Source organism: Ipomoea nil, unplaced genomic scaffold (assembly GCF_001879475.1).
Source record: "Ipomoea nil cultivar Tokyo-kokei standard unplaced genomic scaffold, Asagao_1.1 scaffold1769, whole genome shotgun sequence".
Taxonomy (NCBI): domain Eukaryota; kingdom Viridiplantae; phylum Streptophyta; class Magnoliopsida; order Solanales; family Convolvulaceae; genus Ipomoea; species Ipomoea nil.
Genome location: NW_017618197.1, coordinates 856,288 through 874,197, shown reverse-complemented (window position 1 = coordinate 874,197; position 17,910 = coordinate 856,288). Strand labels below are relative to the sequence as shown.

At 35.5% G+C, this 17,910-nt stretch overlaps 1 protein-coding gene, 1 long non-coding RNA gene and 1 other non-coding gene across 3 annotated transcripts; all 3 read right to left on the bottom strand.

The window, feature by feature from the left end:
* Positions 1–1,918: 1,918 nt before the first annotated feature.
* On the bottom strand, positions 1,919–4,007 carry LOC109192166 (transcription factor MUTE). The gene is made up of 3 exons (XM_019342750.1): positions 3,818–4,007; positions 3,019–3,399; positions 1,919–2,090 (listed from the first exon to the last, which is right to left on the bottom strand). Exons 1-3 carry the CDS (start codon positions 3,911–3,913, stop codon positions 1,989–1,991), a joined length of 579 nt encoding a protein of 192 aa, XP_019198295.1. The 5' UTR covers positions 3,914–4,007; the 3' UTR covers positions 1,919–1,988.
* A 1,796-nt stretch (positions 4,008–5,803) lies between these two features.
* On the bottom strand, positions 5,804–5,875 carry TRNAQ-UUG. Its single transcript has one exon. It is a non-coding gene; the product is annotated as a tRNA-Gln (tRNA).
* A 430-nt stretch (positions 5,876–6,305) lies between these two features.
* Positions 6,306–17,910, bottom strand: LOC109192167. The gene is made up of 3 exons (XR_002056061.1): positions 17,775–17,910; positions 8,536–8,540; positions 6,306–6,316 (listed from the first exon to the last, which is right to left on the bottom strand). It is a non-coding gene; the product is annotated as an uncharacterized LOC109192167 (long non-coding RNA).

Sequence of the window (17,910 nt, the reverse complement as noted above, 5' to 3'; positions counted from 1 at the left end):
TCCGCGAATTGGGTCCCGGCCGTGCGTCGTCACCAAATTTCTAAACAACTTGCTGGGCTCCTATACAAAATCCGAAACCGCATTTCGTTCAACCTTGGCATGGTTATTTTCTCTCATTTAATGTCTTTTTTTTTTGCAGAAAAAGGAGGCCAAAATACATCTACCATTTCCATGTTTGATCTTCGGAGTCCTTCAAGATCACGGTTTTCAACCATATAAGGAGGAAGTCCTTACAACTCTCGACAATGCCTATATTTTTTATGATCGACTCACTCAACGGGGACATTATGATGATCGGGCATCTCTTGCTCAACTTCCGGACATTCCACCTCTGGCACCATTGATTTCTGCCCCGGCTTCTTCAGCTGACACTGCTTCGGCTTCTCGTCCAGGCGCTAGACGTGTTCCCAAAGAACCCACTACATTGATTGATCGCAGGCAGATTGTGCTCACACTTGAGGCCTCTATTGCACAGGTTCAACAGTCAGTTGCTTCTCAACAAGCCACCATCGCTGGCCTGGGAAATCTTCGTGATATGCAGCTCAAGGAAATCGCCCGCATGGAAGCTATTCACGCTCAGATTCTTGCTCACACTGGTGCTGCTACCTCGGGGTCTGACTCTGAAGAGGGTGACGATGATTCTGACTCGGGCACCCCGTCTGCACGGTAATTCTGGTCCACTATTTTGATGTTCACCTGCCTTTGTCATTTTCTTTGGCAAAAGGGGGGGTGAGGAGTAAGGGGGAGTAGTACGGATGTTTTGGAAGGTTGTTTATTTTGGAAGTGTTTTGACTGCTACAATATTGATTTTGGTTTGGCTATTTTGGACATGATTATGCTAGTAAGGTAATAATGGACTGACATTAGTTAGGGGGAGTAATAGAAGTGTTGGTGCTCCTAACTAACAGTATGAATTTTTTGGTATGATATCTGCTCAAGAAAATCGTTGATTTGGTATGCTATGGTTTTTATGTCTGTATGTGATTCAAGATTTGAAGTGTTTCAATCAGGTTTTCAACTCACATGTGGTCCAAAAGAATTAATTTGCTAATTGTTAATTTTATATTTCTATGTCTTGTTAAGTGTCTATACTAAGGGCCATAAATAAAAATAGTTTTTAATCTTGCCCAAAGTATTTGATACTCAAGTTTACCAAATAAAATGCCAAAGGGGGAGATTGTAAGTGTAAAATTAAAATTACACTATTATTGACTATTTTAATTGGTTTTACTAGTTGTAAAAAATAAATGAGTGTAATTAGTTTTAGTTATTTACGGACCATGTGAGTATGAAATGAGTGGTTAGCATGCTTTGTATAATTAATCTGTGAAGAAGCTTTCAAAAGGACAAGAATAAGTGGTGGAGATTCATTCGAACAAGTGGTGGCTACAGAAAAGGCTATTGCTAAGGATCCTAACTAATGGTTCAAGAAGTGCTATAAATTCACACGGTTAGAAGGAAGCATTTGCCAACTTTGAGAATTATATACTGCTAGAGCTCTCTTGACTTTACAAAGCAATTTATATTTTGAATGTAATTTCTGATTTAATTCGTAAGAATATTTATATTGTACTGCATGTTCAGTACGTGATACTGCTGAAGCATCTTGTGAAGATTGTTCGGGTATTCGTGTGTCAGTCCTGGATAGGTGTTAGAAAGAGTGGTAGTGGTAAAGGCTGGAGGCCGTATTCAATTATCTCTTGTAATACTCCTTTGGTGAACATCTATAGTGGATTGGGCAGACGTGGGCTGCCCCGCAGACGTAGGAGAAGGAGCTCCGAACTGCGTAACAATTTCCTTGTGTTTTTATTTTATTTATGATTTCTGCAGTTATTATTTATACTTGCTTAAACGAGTTTAATTAATTAACTAAATTGGTGCTTAACTCAATTAACGTATAAAAACACATATCTTTTATATTTCAAGTATCATAATACAATTTCAATTAATATATTGAAATGTATTTGGATAAAGTGCTTGAACTCTAGCTAATTTTCAATCTCCTTGATATAAGCAGCGGTTTGAGAGCGAAAGCTTTGTTGAACTTCAAGTGCAAGATCCTCCACACTGAGTTGACATTCCAGCCCAATCTGTGTAACATGTCATCATATCAACAATGTCATGCAAGTGATTAATTAACTAAAATCAATTTTATGGTTGAATAGGAAAGCAAAATTTAATTATTTAAAGAAATTAAAACGTAAACTGCTTTACACAATTTTCACTTAAGCTAAGATGCATTTAGCAAATATTCCTTGCATGAAACTATACTCATAGTTTAAATATATTGTCATGTTAAAACAAAAAGAGTAAATGATATATACTCCACAATCAAAATATCTATTTTGATCATTTTAAGTGAATTGTCAATGTGGTGAGAATTCTTCACAATTTTTTATAAGCACGACTTATTAAAATATTCTCAAATTGGTTAAAAATCTGGTGGGAGGAAATATTACCTGCCTAGTATCCTTTACCAACCAAAAAAGTTGGCCAGTAAGAGTGGAAATTCCAGTAGTTAATTAACATACGCCTGTTTGGTAAAATAATTAACCTATAGGTCAATTTTGGTTTATTTGACCACTATTAGTTTTTTGATTTGGTTAAAAATCAATATAAGTATTTGGTTAATTAGTTTTTTTTTTTGTAACTCCAAAATACTAAAATTCAAAAACCTGTTTAAAGCAACTTTTTCAATTAGTTTTTTGAGAAAAGCAATTATATTAAATAGCTATCAGCTAACAACTAATTTACCAAACGCCTTCCTACAATCAGCTAACGTTATATCATCTAATTAACCCAATCAGCTAACAGCTAACAGCTAACAGTCATTTACCAAACATGGCCATAAACTTTATTAATGTTCACCACAAGGCATGGTGATCGATGTACTTGGCCTTTCAGGCCTCTGCCTAAAAAAATTTCCTCCTAACACCTGTTAGTTTTAACTGCACAGTTTTATTCTTGCTAAGATTCGAACGGGTGACGAATTGGCTATTAACCAACTTAATTACGCACCTTAACAACAAAGGAGTAGAGAACAGTGTCCTCCATGCTGCTGATGTTCAAGTGAAGGATCTCAAAGGAAAGCCTCTCCAAGACGTTGATTATCCTGACAATCTGCCCAGGAATTCGCCGAGAAACCGTCCTTAAAACGACGTTGGTGCCGGATATCCTTGCCTCAACGTCGGCCACCGGAGAGTTGCAGCAGGCTCCCACCTCTTTGAAGCTATTAAAATTATTATTGTTGAGAAATAATGGAGTTTCGGGCAGCCTAGGGCTTGGGACTGGGCTAGGGCTTAAACTCTTCCTTCGTTTCTTGGCCTCCAGTGATTGTTCAACTTGGTGCAACTCCTTGATGAATTCAACCACTCCCCCTATTATGGATGCTTGATCTCCCTACACAATCTCAATCAATCAATCAATAAAAATTATAAATTCAAGGGGATAATGTAAGACTTTTCTGTATAATATATGTTATTAAGGCCTTAATTATGTCGAGCAAGTTGTATTATTAAGTAGTTTGGTTAGACTGAATAGCTAGAACTTGTTACCGTTAAGAATAATACCAATATACCATCAAAGATTCTGAGTCAAGTATGAGACAAAACGGTTATCATTACTCTACAAGTCTACTGTTCAATAAGCAACACAAATGAGAGGACTGTACATCAACTATGGCTGGAGATTAACATCACTAATGCTTTCGCTATTACGAGGTTATGTCATTTCTTGTGATTAAAACTTAGTTGAATCAAAGTTAGACTATTGATATCTAACAGATAGATCAAAAGAAAAGAGTAGATTGATCGAATACCCGTTTGATGTAGAAACAAGGGGTTAAGGAGCGGAGGATTTTGAGATGTTCGTTCATTTGTCTTCTCCGGTTTCTCTCCACCGCGATATGAGACATCTTAGCTTAGCTTAGCTTGCAGATTGATTGATTCAGTTGCTGCCCTTTGACAAGGTTGACAAAATGGTCCTAAAAGAGTTGTCTATTTATAGAAAGATGGAATGTGTGTGGGGTGGGGGAAAGCCCTAGCTAGCTCGCTAAAAGCATAGTATTTAATGCATGTTACTGCTCTCCCGTGAAACTGTTAATTGTAGTTTTTACTACACTCAAAAACCATGCCAATATATATGCATCTTCTCTCTCTCTCAACAACTACCATGCATGTGTTACCTTCTCACGCTTATTACCCTACAACAATTACGTTGTCCGTGTGAGATAAAAGAAATGAGGGTAATAACCCAACAGGATAGTTCAAGTGGCAAATGAACTCTCTTTGTGGGGGATAACCTGGGTTCAATTCTTACAAGTGACGATTCCCTTTGCTTCTGTGCCTCCCGGACCACAAATAATGATAATTTATAAGTCATAACATCATAATAATATTAAAATCAATAATTAATGAACCTACAATTTGGTAAACAAAGTTGAAAATATTGATTTTTTTGTTCAATTTAGCAATTTTTTCCTTTCAAGCGGATCGCAATCATTATTGTGTGGACCATGGTCCATACAAGTTGTGTGGACCATATTTTGTATACTATAAAATAATATACATTTAGTTCAAAAATAATATACATTCAGCACAGTACAAAAATAATGTACATTGTATTCAGGGGATGTACATTATTTTTGTACTGAGTGTACATTATATTGTATAATGTACATTCAGTACAAAAATAATGTACATTTAGTATATTAAAAATGTATTTTTTGTCATGGTCCACGTAACACTGTGTAGACCATGGTCCACGCAATAATTTGCCGATGGATCAGAGTCGGGCTTTTTGGAGAATACAAATGAAATTTTGAGGAATAGAAAAAAGATATATATTTTTTTAATAAAAGTAGAAAATTGAAGTTGGGAAAATAAAAAAGCCTGCTTACCCAACTAAAAATAATTATTTTTTATGATGAGAGAAATTCGTAACTATTACTAGGAGTGTGTATAGAATAAATTCCACATAACAAGTAAACTATAGTAGTAAGGCTCTGTATATATACTATAAGTTCGAACGAGGAGACATTATTTTAGAAAATTGAACTTGTTAACTTCAACTCATGGAACATGGTTGATATTTAACTCAAGAAGCACTAGTGTTCCATTATGAAATGCTTAAACGAGGAAGGATGTGTAAATATTTGATATCCTTAAATCTATGGTTTGACGTAAAATTAATGAAAGTAATGTTTGGCATACGAAAGGCAAATGTGCATGTCACAAAATTTTTATAAAGTAATAAGGTTGATGTATGTTTAAATACTTCTTGAAATATTTTATCGATGAGGTTGACTAATTTTGGCAAAAAGTATATTCTGAAATTTTTACTAGAAATACATTTTTCGATTCTTATTTGAAAACCCATAAATAAAAAGTACATTATTTGTATACGTAAAGTACATTATTTGAGTACTGAAATTACACTATTTTATATACTATCGAATAAAGTGGCACCTCTATTGTTCTCTCAAATGGGAGGTCTCAGGTTCGAATCCCAGCCAGCGGCCATTGACTCTTTATACTTGAATAGGTTGAGAAAGTATGTATGGACATATACTACATTATAATAGAATCTAGACAAAAAAAAAATGTACATTCAATACACAAAATATAAATTTAGTATATTAAAAAATAAAAATACAATTCATTTTAGGTTAAAAGTACATAGACAAATTAATGCACAACACCCTCGGCTACCCATATGTCAATATTATTCTTTTTGCAAGAGTTACACCAGGAGTCAAACACAAGTCTACCCCAGTTAGGCAATACGCCAACAGTACTCTGTTAGAAGGTCCTACCGGGAGTCGAACCCAGGTCACTGGATTCAAAGTCCAGAGTGCTAACCACTACACCATAGAACCCTTCTTTGACAATCTAATGGCAATTATTTTACTATATTATGTCTTTAAATAAATTTATCTATTGCAATTGAGATAAAATAATCAATTTTTAAAGATTCACTTTTCACTAATCGAGGAAAAGTTCATATAGTTTTGGGGGTGAGAACTGAGAAAGTGTAGAAGTTTGACATTTGCAATTATATGGAATTAGTCTTCATACTTTTAAAATGGTACCCGACCTGGTCTTTTGTTAGAATTTCCATTAATCTACTATTATTTTCAAGGGCAGAAGCGTCATTTTATTTGCTAAACCATATTCCTTCCATTTCCAAGGGAGTTTCTCTGTTACTCTGTTAGAAGCACCTCTCCCCTGGCCTCCGCCGCTCATTTCACCGCCGTTCCAAGAACTCGTCGTCAAAACATTTCGCAAATGACGCTTGTAGCTGTAAATAAAAATTCTTTCTTATCTTCTTTCTCTCAGTAGCTGTAAAATCAACCAAAAATTGCGGCTTCTTCTAGGCGATCAACCGGACCAATCCTCCGATCACTCTCGCCGGTCGGTAGATTATACTCTTCCTCTCAGAAAACGTCGTCGTTTTCCAACTCCGCTTCTGCTTTTGCCTCTTCGACATCTGGTTTTGCGACGAGATCTTCGACTATTTTACGCAGGTCGATGTCTCCGACCCGAGTGAATGTTTATACCGCGAGGAATTCGAATCCGGCTTCGTCCATACGCTTTTCGCTAGACCGGCCGATTTCTCCGAGCCGATCTATTTCTGTGGTAAATCGGGGCCGCGAGGTGGAGAAGGCTGGGAGTGGAGGCCGGAAGCGGACGTGTATGTGCTCGCCGACTACGTATCCTGGCTCATTCTGGAGCAGCTTGCACAATAATATGAATGTTTCCGGTGCTGGACTTGGTGGTGGTCGAAAGGGAACGGTTTTTTTTTGTGTACTCCGGTGGCCGAAACCCTAAGATCTGATGACTTTTTGTACATATAAAATTCAATTATAGAAGATAATTATAAATTAATTATGAAAAGAGAAAAAAACAAATAGTTTGGGTATCAAAACATTTCGCAAACGTCATCAAAGATTGTGTAGTTGATGGGGGTTGTTCTTGTTTGTTTTTGGCGAGGGAGAAAGGCTGAGGGCTACTGGTTTTGTCTTCACGTTTTGATGAAGATGATGAAGAAATTCCACTAAAATGATGCTTATGTCTTCAAACTAACGCTAGATAGATGACAATTCTAACATAGGACTACATTGGGTATCGTAGAGAACTAAATTGAATACGTTTAATTCTTTGAGACAAAATCGAGTATTAGCTAATAGTCGGAGGACCATTTTGGATATTAACTCAATTTATAAATGTCCATGACATTTTAATTGCCATTAAACTTTTAAAAACTCGTTAAAATAATAAATCAAATATCACCCATTTTTTTAAAAAAGTTTAAAAGTGTGAATTAAATTAAAAAAAAATTAAAAACTATTTTAAAGTTTGAAGCTAATTTGAATTAATTATATTCAAACTTTTAAAGTATATAAATATATTTATAGAAGTCTGAATGGAATTCCTCCCAAAATATTGATAGTCAAGTACATTAGGGTGTGTTTGGAAACCCGGAAAATGACTTCTGGAAGTCATTTTCCGGGTTTTTGGTGTTTGGCTACATTGGAAAATGACTGGTCAAAGGAAAATGAGGAGAAGTCGGAAGGCAATTTTCTGGAAAATGACTTCCCCTTTTTTTTGGGGGAAGTCATTTTCCTTCCATCTTCTTTTCTTCCCATTTTCAACAGAGCTTCCTCCTCTTCAACATTTGCAATACAACTCACCAACACTTCCTCCTCCATCAATCCATAATCACAAAAGCTTCAACAACACTAGAAAAGCTATTGAGGTATATCTCATCTCTACACACCCTGAATTTTTTTTTCTATGGATTTTCAGATCTATGAGTTTGTTTTTTTTTTTTTTTTCTTCACTGGTTTCCCCGCCGGAAACCCACTGATTTCCGGCGGGGAAACCAGTGCCTCTGGTTTCCGCATCGGAAACCAGAGAACTGGTTTCCGATGCGGAAACCAGTGAGCTCGCTGGTTTCGCATCGGAAACCAGAAATGGTTTCCGATGCGAAACCAGCTCACTGGTTTCCCCGCCGGAAACCAGTGGGTTTCCGGCGGGGAAATCAGTGAAGAAAAAAAAAAATTTCAAAACTTGTATGCTTTGATTGCTATACCAGTAGATTTGATGCCAGTAGATTTGATTGCCAGTAGATTTGGTTTGAAATTGTCATATTATGACAATAGTTTTAATACTAGAAAGATAGATTGAGAGCAAAGACATTCGAATTAAATACAACTAAAATTTATGTAGCATGGAATTTGAAATAAAAATTGTTATATTATACAAAAAACAATAAAAATATATTTATCGAATAACAATTCCATTCTGTTCATTTTCTGGAAAATGAACCAAACACCAAAAGACAGTTTTCCATCATTTTCTGGAAAATGAACCAAACACCAAAAGACAGTTTTCCATTGTTCAGCCAAACACAGGAAAGGAAAATGACTTCTGGAAAATGACTCATTTTCCAGAAGTCATTTTCCAGCTTTCCAAACGGACCCTAAGTTTTACTATTCATCTCTTTTCAATCATATGAAACTTCTTGTGTAATCACTTAAACTTGTCTTCTGTATTATATATCCAAACATATTTACATAATGATCCGTTACTGTTTCAATGTTTTTATGTGTAATCTTTTGAACATTTGTTACAATTCTTCTCATATTTCGCCCAATTGCCTTTCTAGAGTGATGAAGGCAAAAACAACAATAAAAGAAGAATAAGAGATAATGGTAGAGATTGTGGTGATGACCGGAAGAAGCAGTGAAGGGAAGAGAGAGAAGATAGATGTGAAGAAATTAAATATGTTTATGTTACAGGTAGGTATACGGCAAATTATGCTATGCAACATGGTGCACACTATTGTAAAAACGATGTCATTTTGACTAAAAACGCGCGTTCCACTTTAAAAAGAAAAAATCAGTATACGTATACCTTTTATGAGATTGGATACACATTTAACGTGTGTCCCATCGAAACTGATTTTTTTTTTTTTTAAGTGGGACGCGCGTTTTTAGTCAAAATGACATCATTTTTGTAACGGTGCATGGTGCACACGGTTGCACAGCATAACTAGGGCTGTCAAAGTGGACCGACCCGTCCCATTAGGCCCGCCCCACCACGAGCTTAAATTTTCGCGGACCTTTGCGGGCCGGCCCGCCAAGCCCGCGGGCTAAGGTTCGTGCAACCCTAGCCCGCTCCGCGCGGGTTGGCGGGCTCCGCGGACCAGCCCGCGGACTTTGTTTTAGTGTTTAAAAATTTTTTAAATTAATATTTTAAAAATATTAATCTCATATATATATATATATATATATATATGTATGTATGTATGTTACACAGCAAGGCAGAATTCTGCCTTGCTGTTTAACGTTATATATATAAATAAATATATTATATATTTATATATATAATTATATATATAATGTTACACAATTCTGCCTTGCTGTGTAACGTATATTTATTTTATATTTTTATTTTTTAAGTAATAGGTCTAGCCCGCGGGTCGGCCCGCAGTCCGCGCGGGTTAGCCCGTATGGATTGCGGGTTAATTTGGGCCCGTCCCGTTAGGCCCGCATTTTCATGAGCGTGTTTTTTCATGACCCTAACCCGCCCCACTGCGGGGCGGGTGCGGGCCAGCCCGCGGGCTTCGGCCCACTTTGACAGTACTAAGCATAACCATTGATTGGTATACGTGTACCTTTTATGAGATTGGATACACATTTAACTTGGGTTATGGCCGTTTGAGAATGACAACTAACTCTGTGTTATGGTAAATTATATCGTGCATCTAGAGTTTATGAGATTGGATACACATTTAACTTGGGTTATGGCCGTTTGAGAATGACAACTAACTCTGTGTTATGGTAAATTATATATATCGTGCATCTAGAGTCCATTAATTTGTAAGGTAGAGTTTAATTTAAATTAATTTTTAGTATATTATATATTTTCTATAAGTGTACTATATGTTTATTTTTAATAAGTTTGATATATATATATATATATATATATATATATATATATATATATATATATATATATATGGTCCAGATCAGGTACGAATTATGCTTTCCTTACGAGCTGGAAGAATGCATCGCATCGGACAGGTTGGAGTTCTTACCTTCTTGGACTTTGCGCCATTTTTTGTTGATACAATCTGCAACTATCACACGAATGCACTACATGCAACTACTCCAACTCCGCAATTACTATGAAAATGCACCGCAAATCCTACATAAATGCACCGCAAATACTATATAAATGCACCGCATCTACTACATGAATGCATCACAACTACTACACGAATACACCGCAGCACACATCCGCACATCCTCCCAAGTCCCATTATGTCAGGAGTAATTGTTGTGCATATATGTAGTACTTAGGGTCTATTCCTTCATAAGTTTGCATGAGATCAGAAGTCTGATTCTCAGTTGAACGCAAATATATATATATATATATATATATATATATATATATATATATATATATATATATATATATATATATATATATATATATATATATACACACACACACACGCAAATATATCACCCTTACACCGTTATAACACCGTTAGTTTTTAATATATCTACCAATCTTACCATACACCTACATCTATCATATTTTTTTTTCCTATTTTAATTATCATTTTATTAAAATTATCATATAACAATTAATTTAATTATAAATTATATTTTAATTAAATATTTATATGAATGTTAAATTATATATGTATATATATATATATATATATATATATATATATATATATATATATATATATAATATGTATGTATATTATTTGTGTATCCATATCAATATATCATATATGTGAGTGTTAGCTTAGTATTATTTGTAAATTATTATTATATAAAAATATAATTTATTTTTTTTTGTTTTGATCACTATATTATTCAAATATATGATAATTCAAAAGTATCATCACTTTAAGAAATTGCAAAATATAATTTTAACTAATTTTTTAAATTTTGTTACGTACAAATATTTTAATATTGGGCATAAATTTTTACGCGTCGCGCGTACAAAATGCTAGTATATATATATATATATATATATATATATATATATATATATACACACACACACACACATTTTTAGTATACTGCACTAAACATTAAATACTCCACATGCGGCCGGTAAGGTTGAGGTTGATGAGGTAAGCACTCAGTGCATTTAATTATGGTAAGTTGAATGATTAACGTAAAATATATTCACCTGATATGTTAATTAAAATACCCCACTTAGGAGGGAGACAATCGTTAGGCTGTGGAATCGTGTATATCTCGAAAAGTAGATACGATTCTATGTTTATAATTATTGAATTATATGTTCATAATTATAAACCTATATATTCATAATTTTTGAGTTTCATATTCATAATTATTAAACTCTATATTCACAATTATAGAACTTTATGTTCATAATTATTTAACTATATATATGTTCGTAATTATAAAATTATATATTCATAATTTTTGAACTTCATATTCATAATTATTAAACTCTATATTCACAATTATAGAACTTTATGTTCATAATTATTTAACTATATATGTTCATAATTATAAAGTTATATATTCATAAATTTTGAACTTCATATTCACAGTTATTGAATCTCTATATTTATAATTACAGAACTATATGTTCATAATTATGTTCACAACTCTATGTTCATAATTATAGAATTATATGTTAATAATTTTTAAACTATATATTCATAATTATGAACAGTACGTTTTGGAACTATGTCCACCTTGCAAGGTGGACACGGTTCCACAACATAATTTGCCGGAAGGCGACATCGGCATAAGGGGCACCTAAGAATTTATCTAAAATTGATGTGTATATAGTGTTCATTTTAATTAATATAATGTCCCTTAGCTTCATGTATGTTTATTTGATCATATAATCGAAACAAATAGTAAACACTCAACAGGAAAGCACAATATAATGTATGTATGTTATGCTATTTAATTGGTATATTTGGCTGTGAATTAAGTCATAATGAATACAGGAACCTAACGCCTACCAAGCATTGAATACTATAATGTCAAACTGCATGATGAAGATATATTTCAGTCACATCTTGCCTCTGATTCAGTGCCAAACTCCACAACTCACATATCATACTAACTATTAACAAATGTAAGAGTCAGTATAGAGAACTCAATTCAACCAGGTAAGTAAATGCAGAATCAAATCATTCATGCGGCAAAGATGATGACCACGAATGGAGAAGTATTAAATCATGTCATGCCAATATCATCATCATCCTCACACACAATACAGTTGTAACCACTTGTTATGATCAAACGCTTAACATGCCAAAAACTATAGTTCATAATAGTGAAAGTTTGATATTATATTATTTCTTTATATACCGCCACATTTTTAAGTAACCATTCACGAACCTTCGCACGACAATTTCCTTAGCCACCAATCCTTGGACTTAGCCCTTCACTGACTTTTGCCAAACACAGTTTTTCATAAATCAATCATTGCTAGATCCAGCATCATATCATCCGCCTTATATATTGTTACATTTTCGAGAGGCTGGGTATTGTAGTTGACCCTTCACTGGCCTCGATCTGCCCAACAATCCACTAACCATCAATTGCTGGACTTAACCCTTCACTGACCTCAACACAACACAATTTTTCCTAAATTAGTCATTGCTAGATACAACACGTACCATACTTTGACCACTGATCTTATTGTTGCAAGATAATTGCACATGCTTAATTAATGTTGAATTGAGCGTTCTCCACGCCAAAAATAATAGATCTAACTAATTCATTGATTTACTGCGCAATGTGTTACCGTAAATTTTATTGACATATATGAGCCCTTGTTTGGTAAAATAGTTACTCTATGGGTCAATTTTGACTTATTTGATCACTATTAATTTTTTGTTAAAAGTCATTTACCAAACATGGACATTGACTCTGTTTGGTAAATGGTGTTAGCTGTTAGTTGATTGGTTAATTAGAGGGTAGAGGAAATTTCAATTTTGGTCATATGACTATAGGTGTCTTGTTAATTTCAGTCCTTGACTTTTAAAAGTGTTAATTTAGTACCTTAATTATGTAATTTTTGTCAATTTTGGTCACTCGGCCAAATTGCCGGTCAAATTTAGCCGAAAAATTTTAATTGTTAAAATAATGAAGGTATTTTGATCATTTCATGTCTCTTTTCTTCTTCCCAGGCGAGTCCATCCCTTCCTCTCCCATTTCCGGTGAATGCAATGAACTAAGATGATGGGGAAAGGAGGCTTGATGATATTAAAGATAGGGTTTAGAGGGAGAAAGAACGCCGCAAACGGGAGAGAAAGAGATGGACTTGCCGGAGAAGAAGAAAAGAGGCGTGAAACGACCAAAATATCCTCATTATTTTAACTATTAAAATTTTCCAGCGAAATTTAGCCGGCAATTTTGTCGGGGTGACTAAAATTGACAAAAATTGCATAGTTAAGGTACTAAATTGACACTTTTAAAAGTCAGTGACTCAAATTAACAAGACCCCTATAGTCATATGACCAAAATTGAAATTTCCGCTTAGAGGGTATAACTAGTTGATAACAATAGCTGATTGTAGAGAGGTGTTTGGTAAATTAGTTTTTAGCTGATAGCTGTTTGGTATAATTTCTTTTCTCAAAAAGCTAGCTAATTGAAAAAGTTAATTTGAGTAACTTTTTTAATTTTAGTATTTTGGAGTACAAAAATCTAATTAACCAAATACTTATTATTAAACCAAATCAAAAAACTAATAGTGGTCAAATAAATCAATATTGACCTATAAACTAACTATTTTACCAAACAGGGCCATTGTAACTTAGAGTTGTCACATCTGGCTGATACTGCATTGCCACTGCTTGCCTTGCCTATGCTTAGCTTCGTTATCGTTCATCTATCTTTCCTGCATATTCTGAAGTTACAAATGAATCAAATTGAACAATAAAAAGGAGGGAAGGGTAGGGGAACTTGTATATTGCAACAGATCAGAAAAGCAATGCAGGGCATGGCGTTATGCCTAGAGTTGAGTTATCCTCATTTCTAGGCACTTTTATCAGGCTTTTCAAGTCCTCTTTTCCTGCATTTAAGTTGAGAAGAAGACACCAGGACTATGTGGTCTAATGATATCCGGATTGGATTTCCATTTGGAAGATTATGAGTTTGAGCTTCAGATACTACATCTGTAATAGAGCCAGTAACTTTCAATAAAAAAAGTTGAGAAGAAAGACAAAATAACGCAATTTCCTACTTACCTTGACATGCATGGTTGTAATTTTTAAAAATTTATTTATTGCTATGATTTGGCCTTCCGATTAGCCCAAGTTTACCGGGATAGTTGTATGGTAACCACAGATAATTTGCAAGCAAGAATAATATATATACGGAATAGAGAAGTAAAGAGGAAAGGAGAACTCAAGATGTAAGAACTTCAAAAAGGTGCATCATATATATACATATACATATATATATATATATATATATATATATATATATACACAACAATACTACCTTTCATATCTCAACATAAATGAATTCTTAAAGAGAGGCCGGGTAAAGGAAACCTTTTATGATAATGACCATCAATATTATATTTATAACTGATAAAGATCGTGGATCTTGAATGTAAGCGATTACCTAACTGTTCATACTTAATTTTAGTCCAATTATTATTCTGGATTAGCTACTGCATCTAAGTCAACGTGATTAATAAATAAAGAGAAGGATAAAGAAAAAGAACCAGACACATAGAATTGTTCACGCAATTCGGAGTTAAACTCCTACTTCTGTGCGACAACTCACATCAGCTCAATCCATTAGATAACCACCAAAGGATTATAAGGGGAGTACAATACACACTACCGTATACATCAACTACTCGAGCACATTCTTCATTACCTAATCAAACTGGAACGTGCATGCCGAAATCAATACGATATAATCTTGCCAAGATGCTCCCAACACCTTCAAAGCACATTGCCAAGATAACCAATAGATATAGAAAACCATGAAGGGGACCTGTGAATTAAACCATACGAATTAATGCATAAATCTTCATCCAATTAGGAAAATCGAGAGCCCTTTATATAGATAGGAAATATAACCTCCAATTAGGAAATTCACCTGATTGAATACTACATTGGCCTGAACAAATGGAAGGGAATTAAGATAGGTAGAAACGGCCCATGTTTGTCTCATCTTTTTTTCGCCGATGATATGGTGCTCTTTGGCGAAGCTAAAATCGAGCAAATGCTGGTGATAAAGGAATGTTTAGATCGATTCTGTTCAGGGCCAAACCAAAAGGTTAACGTACAAAAATCATCTATATTTTTTCTAAGAATACAGACTCTGAGCTGCATTTGGCGATCACAAGGTTAGCAGGAATGCAGAAACTGACGATCTCGGGAAATACTTGGGGGTGCCCTCCATCCATGGGAGGCTCAAACATGACTCATTTGCAAATATACTCAACCGAGTTCAGAGTAGGCTTGCAGGTTGGAAGTCCCGCACTCTTTCGATGACAGGTCGTCAAGTGTTGATCCAATCAGTTCTCTCCGTCATCCTAACATACAGTATGCAAACTATGCCAATTCCTAAAGGTATAATCCTCAGACTTGAGCAGATATCTAGAAATTTCCTATGGGGTTCAGTTGATGGTGAGAGAATATGTAACCTGATTAGCTGGGAGAAGGTAACCACCCCAAAAAGGCTTGGTGGTCTGGGTATCCGCAGGTTAGAGCATATGAATTCTGCATTTCTAGCAAAGTTGGGTGGAGACTTCTAAACGATGACAATTCTCTATGGTCCCGTGTCATTAAGGTTAAGTATGCCCCGAAGGTGAAGGATATAACAACTTGGAAACCAAAAGCAAACATGTCACCAACTTGGAAAGGTATTTCCAATTCCACTGCTATTCTTTCCAAAGGAACAAGGAAGGTGGTCAAAAATGGTGCAACTACTTTATTTTGGCTCGATTGGTGGATTGGTAATCGTCCTCTTAAGGAGGAAGCCATCTGTATGATTCCTTCATCTGAGATCTTTGCATCAGTACAAGATTATTGGGACCAGATTTCGGGTTGGAAGTGGAATAAGCTCGATGGGCTTCTCTCTGATTCTGCTGTCAACCAGTTGAGAGCCTTCATTATCCACGCGGGGATTGAGGAGGAGGACGGTATAGCTTAGAACAGAGGGGCTCTTAACTGCTTCTCAATCAAAGAAGCCTATGATATAGCAGCTGGTTTTGACACCAAACCATCTACTAGTATCTGGAATAGCATTTGGAAACTAAAAGTTCCAAATCGCATTTGCATTTTCCTATGGCTGGTTAGGCACGATAGAATTATGTCCAACCTTAACAGAGCTAGAAGGGGCTTTACAACAGATGCCCATTGCTGGAAGTGTGAGAATTCAGTCGAGGATATAAGCCACATCTTGCGTGACTGCTCCAAAGCTCAAGAAGTGTGGGCAGATCTTCCTTATTTCGGCCTAATTAATAACAGAAGGCAGCCGTTTAACAGGTGGTTTGATGATGGCCTAATGGGAAATGTCCATTCGGATCGCAATTTTATATTCGCCATCACATTATGGTGGTTATGGAAGTGGAGGAACGAAGTTGTCTTTAGCCAGAAGGTACTACCTAAGAACCAGAAAGTTCAGTGGATAATCAACCAAGTTTAGGAAATCAACAATGCATTTTCAAGAGCCAAATCAGCAGGTAGTCTACGTTTGGATGCATCCTGGAAGTTAATTAGCTTGAGTAAACCACCTCTGGAGTGGGTTAAGGGGAACACGGATGGTGCATGCAATCACTCTGGTAATCGAGGAGGCTACGGAGGTGTCATTAGAGATAAGGATGGCGCTTGGATTACAGGTTTTACCTATGGTCTCGGTCCCTCAAGCATAGATGAGGAGGAACTTTGTGGCCTGCTCAGAGGAATTCAGATGGCTATATATCTTGGCTTCAAACGAGCAATTTTTGAATTTGATTCTAAGGATGTGGTTAATGCAGTCTCTAAAGGTAGACCTCTCAACAGTCAAGCAGATGCGGTGGTTCTGACATGCAAAGCTGAACTCAACTTCTTTGATGGTTGGCGTCTGGATCACATAATGAGGGGACATAACGCTGTAGCTGATTGTATGGCCAAAGCAGCTCTAAATTGGCCACTGCAAGCTCATGTTTATGGGCAACCCCCTGACTTTGTTCTCCCCTTCTTTGAAAACGATTTAGCCTCTATCCCGGTTTGGTGGCAAACAGTTAGCCACCCTGAAATGTAATTGGGTAGCCCCCTTCCTATTTGATCTAAAAAAAAAATTGTATTATGTACAATGAACAATAATCTAGATCAGTGTATCATGACTGCTTATCATTGTGCCTGCTTCACAAAAATTGGCCCTATTACCTGCAATTGAAAACACTGACCAAACAGGTTGTTAAGCAGCAATTAAATGAAAAAGAAAAAAAACCACACGTTTAAATCATATTTATTTCAATCCAGATAAAAGTAAATAGCAATCCAAGAATCCTCTCCATGAAACACCGCCGGCCACCTTCCTCATCATCATCCGAAAGGTTTTGCCCTCTCTCTCCTTATCTTTGCCCTCTTCTCGACCCTCCAATTACAATGTTGAAGCTATGAAATTAGAACTGAGGAAGATGTATCGAACCGTCATCGACATCGAAAATGAGATGCATTATCTTTGTGAAAGAGAAGAAGAAATGCAGGAACTTAACCGATCTACCAGAAACTACAGATGTTAATACAACACCATAAATTAGAAATTAAAGTGTATACCTTTCCCATCCCCAAGTACACAACAGCCATATTAGTAAGGAATGAAATATCCCCATCATCAAGTTTCATAGCTTTTGAATAGTGCTGAATAGCAGTCTCAAAATC

Bases quoted from the DNA above. Each gene is read 5' to 3' on its own strand.
- LOC109192166 (XM_019342750.1), bottom strand. From the start codon at position 3,913: ATGTCTCATATCGCGGTGGAGAGAAACCGGAGAAGACAAATGAACGAA. The intron at 3,400-3,817 runs GTATTCGATCAA...GAGATTGTGTAG, and splicing joins CTTGTTTCTACATCAAACGG to GGAGATCAAGCATCCATAAT. The intron at 2,091-3,018 runs GTGCGTAATTAA...CATGTTACACAG, and splicing joins TCTACTCCTTTGTTGTTAAG to ATTGGGCTGGAATGTCAACT.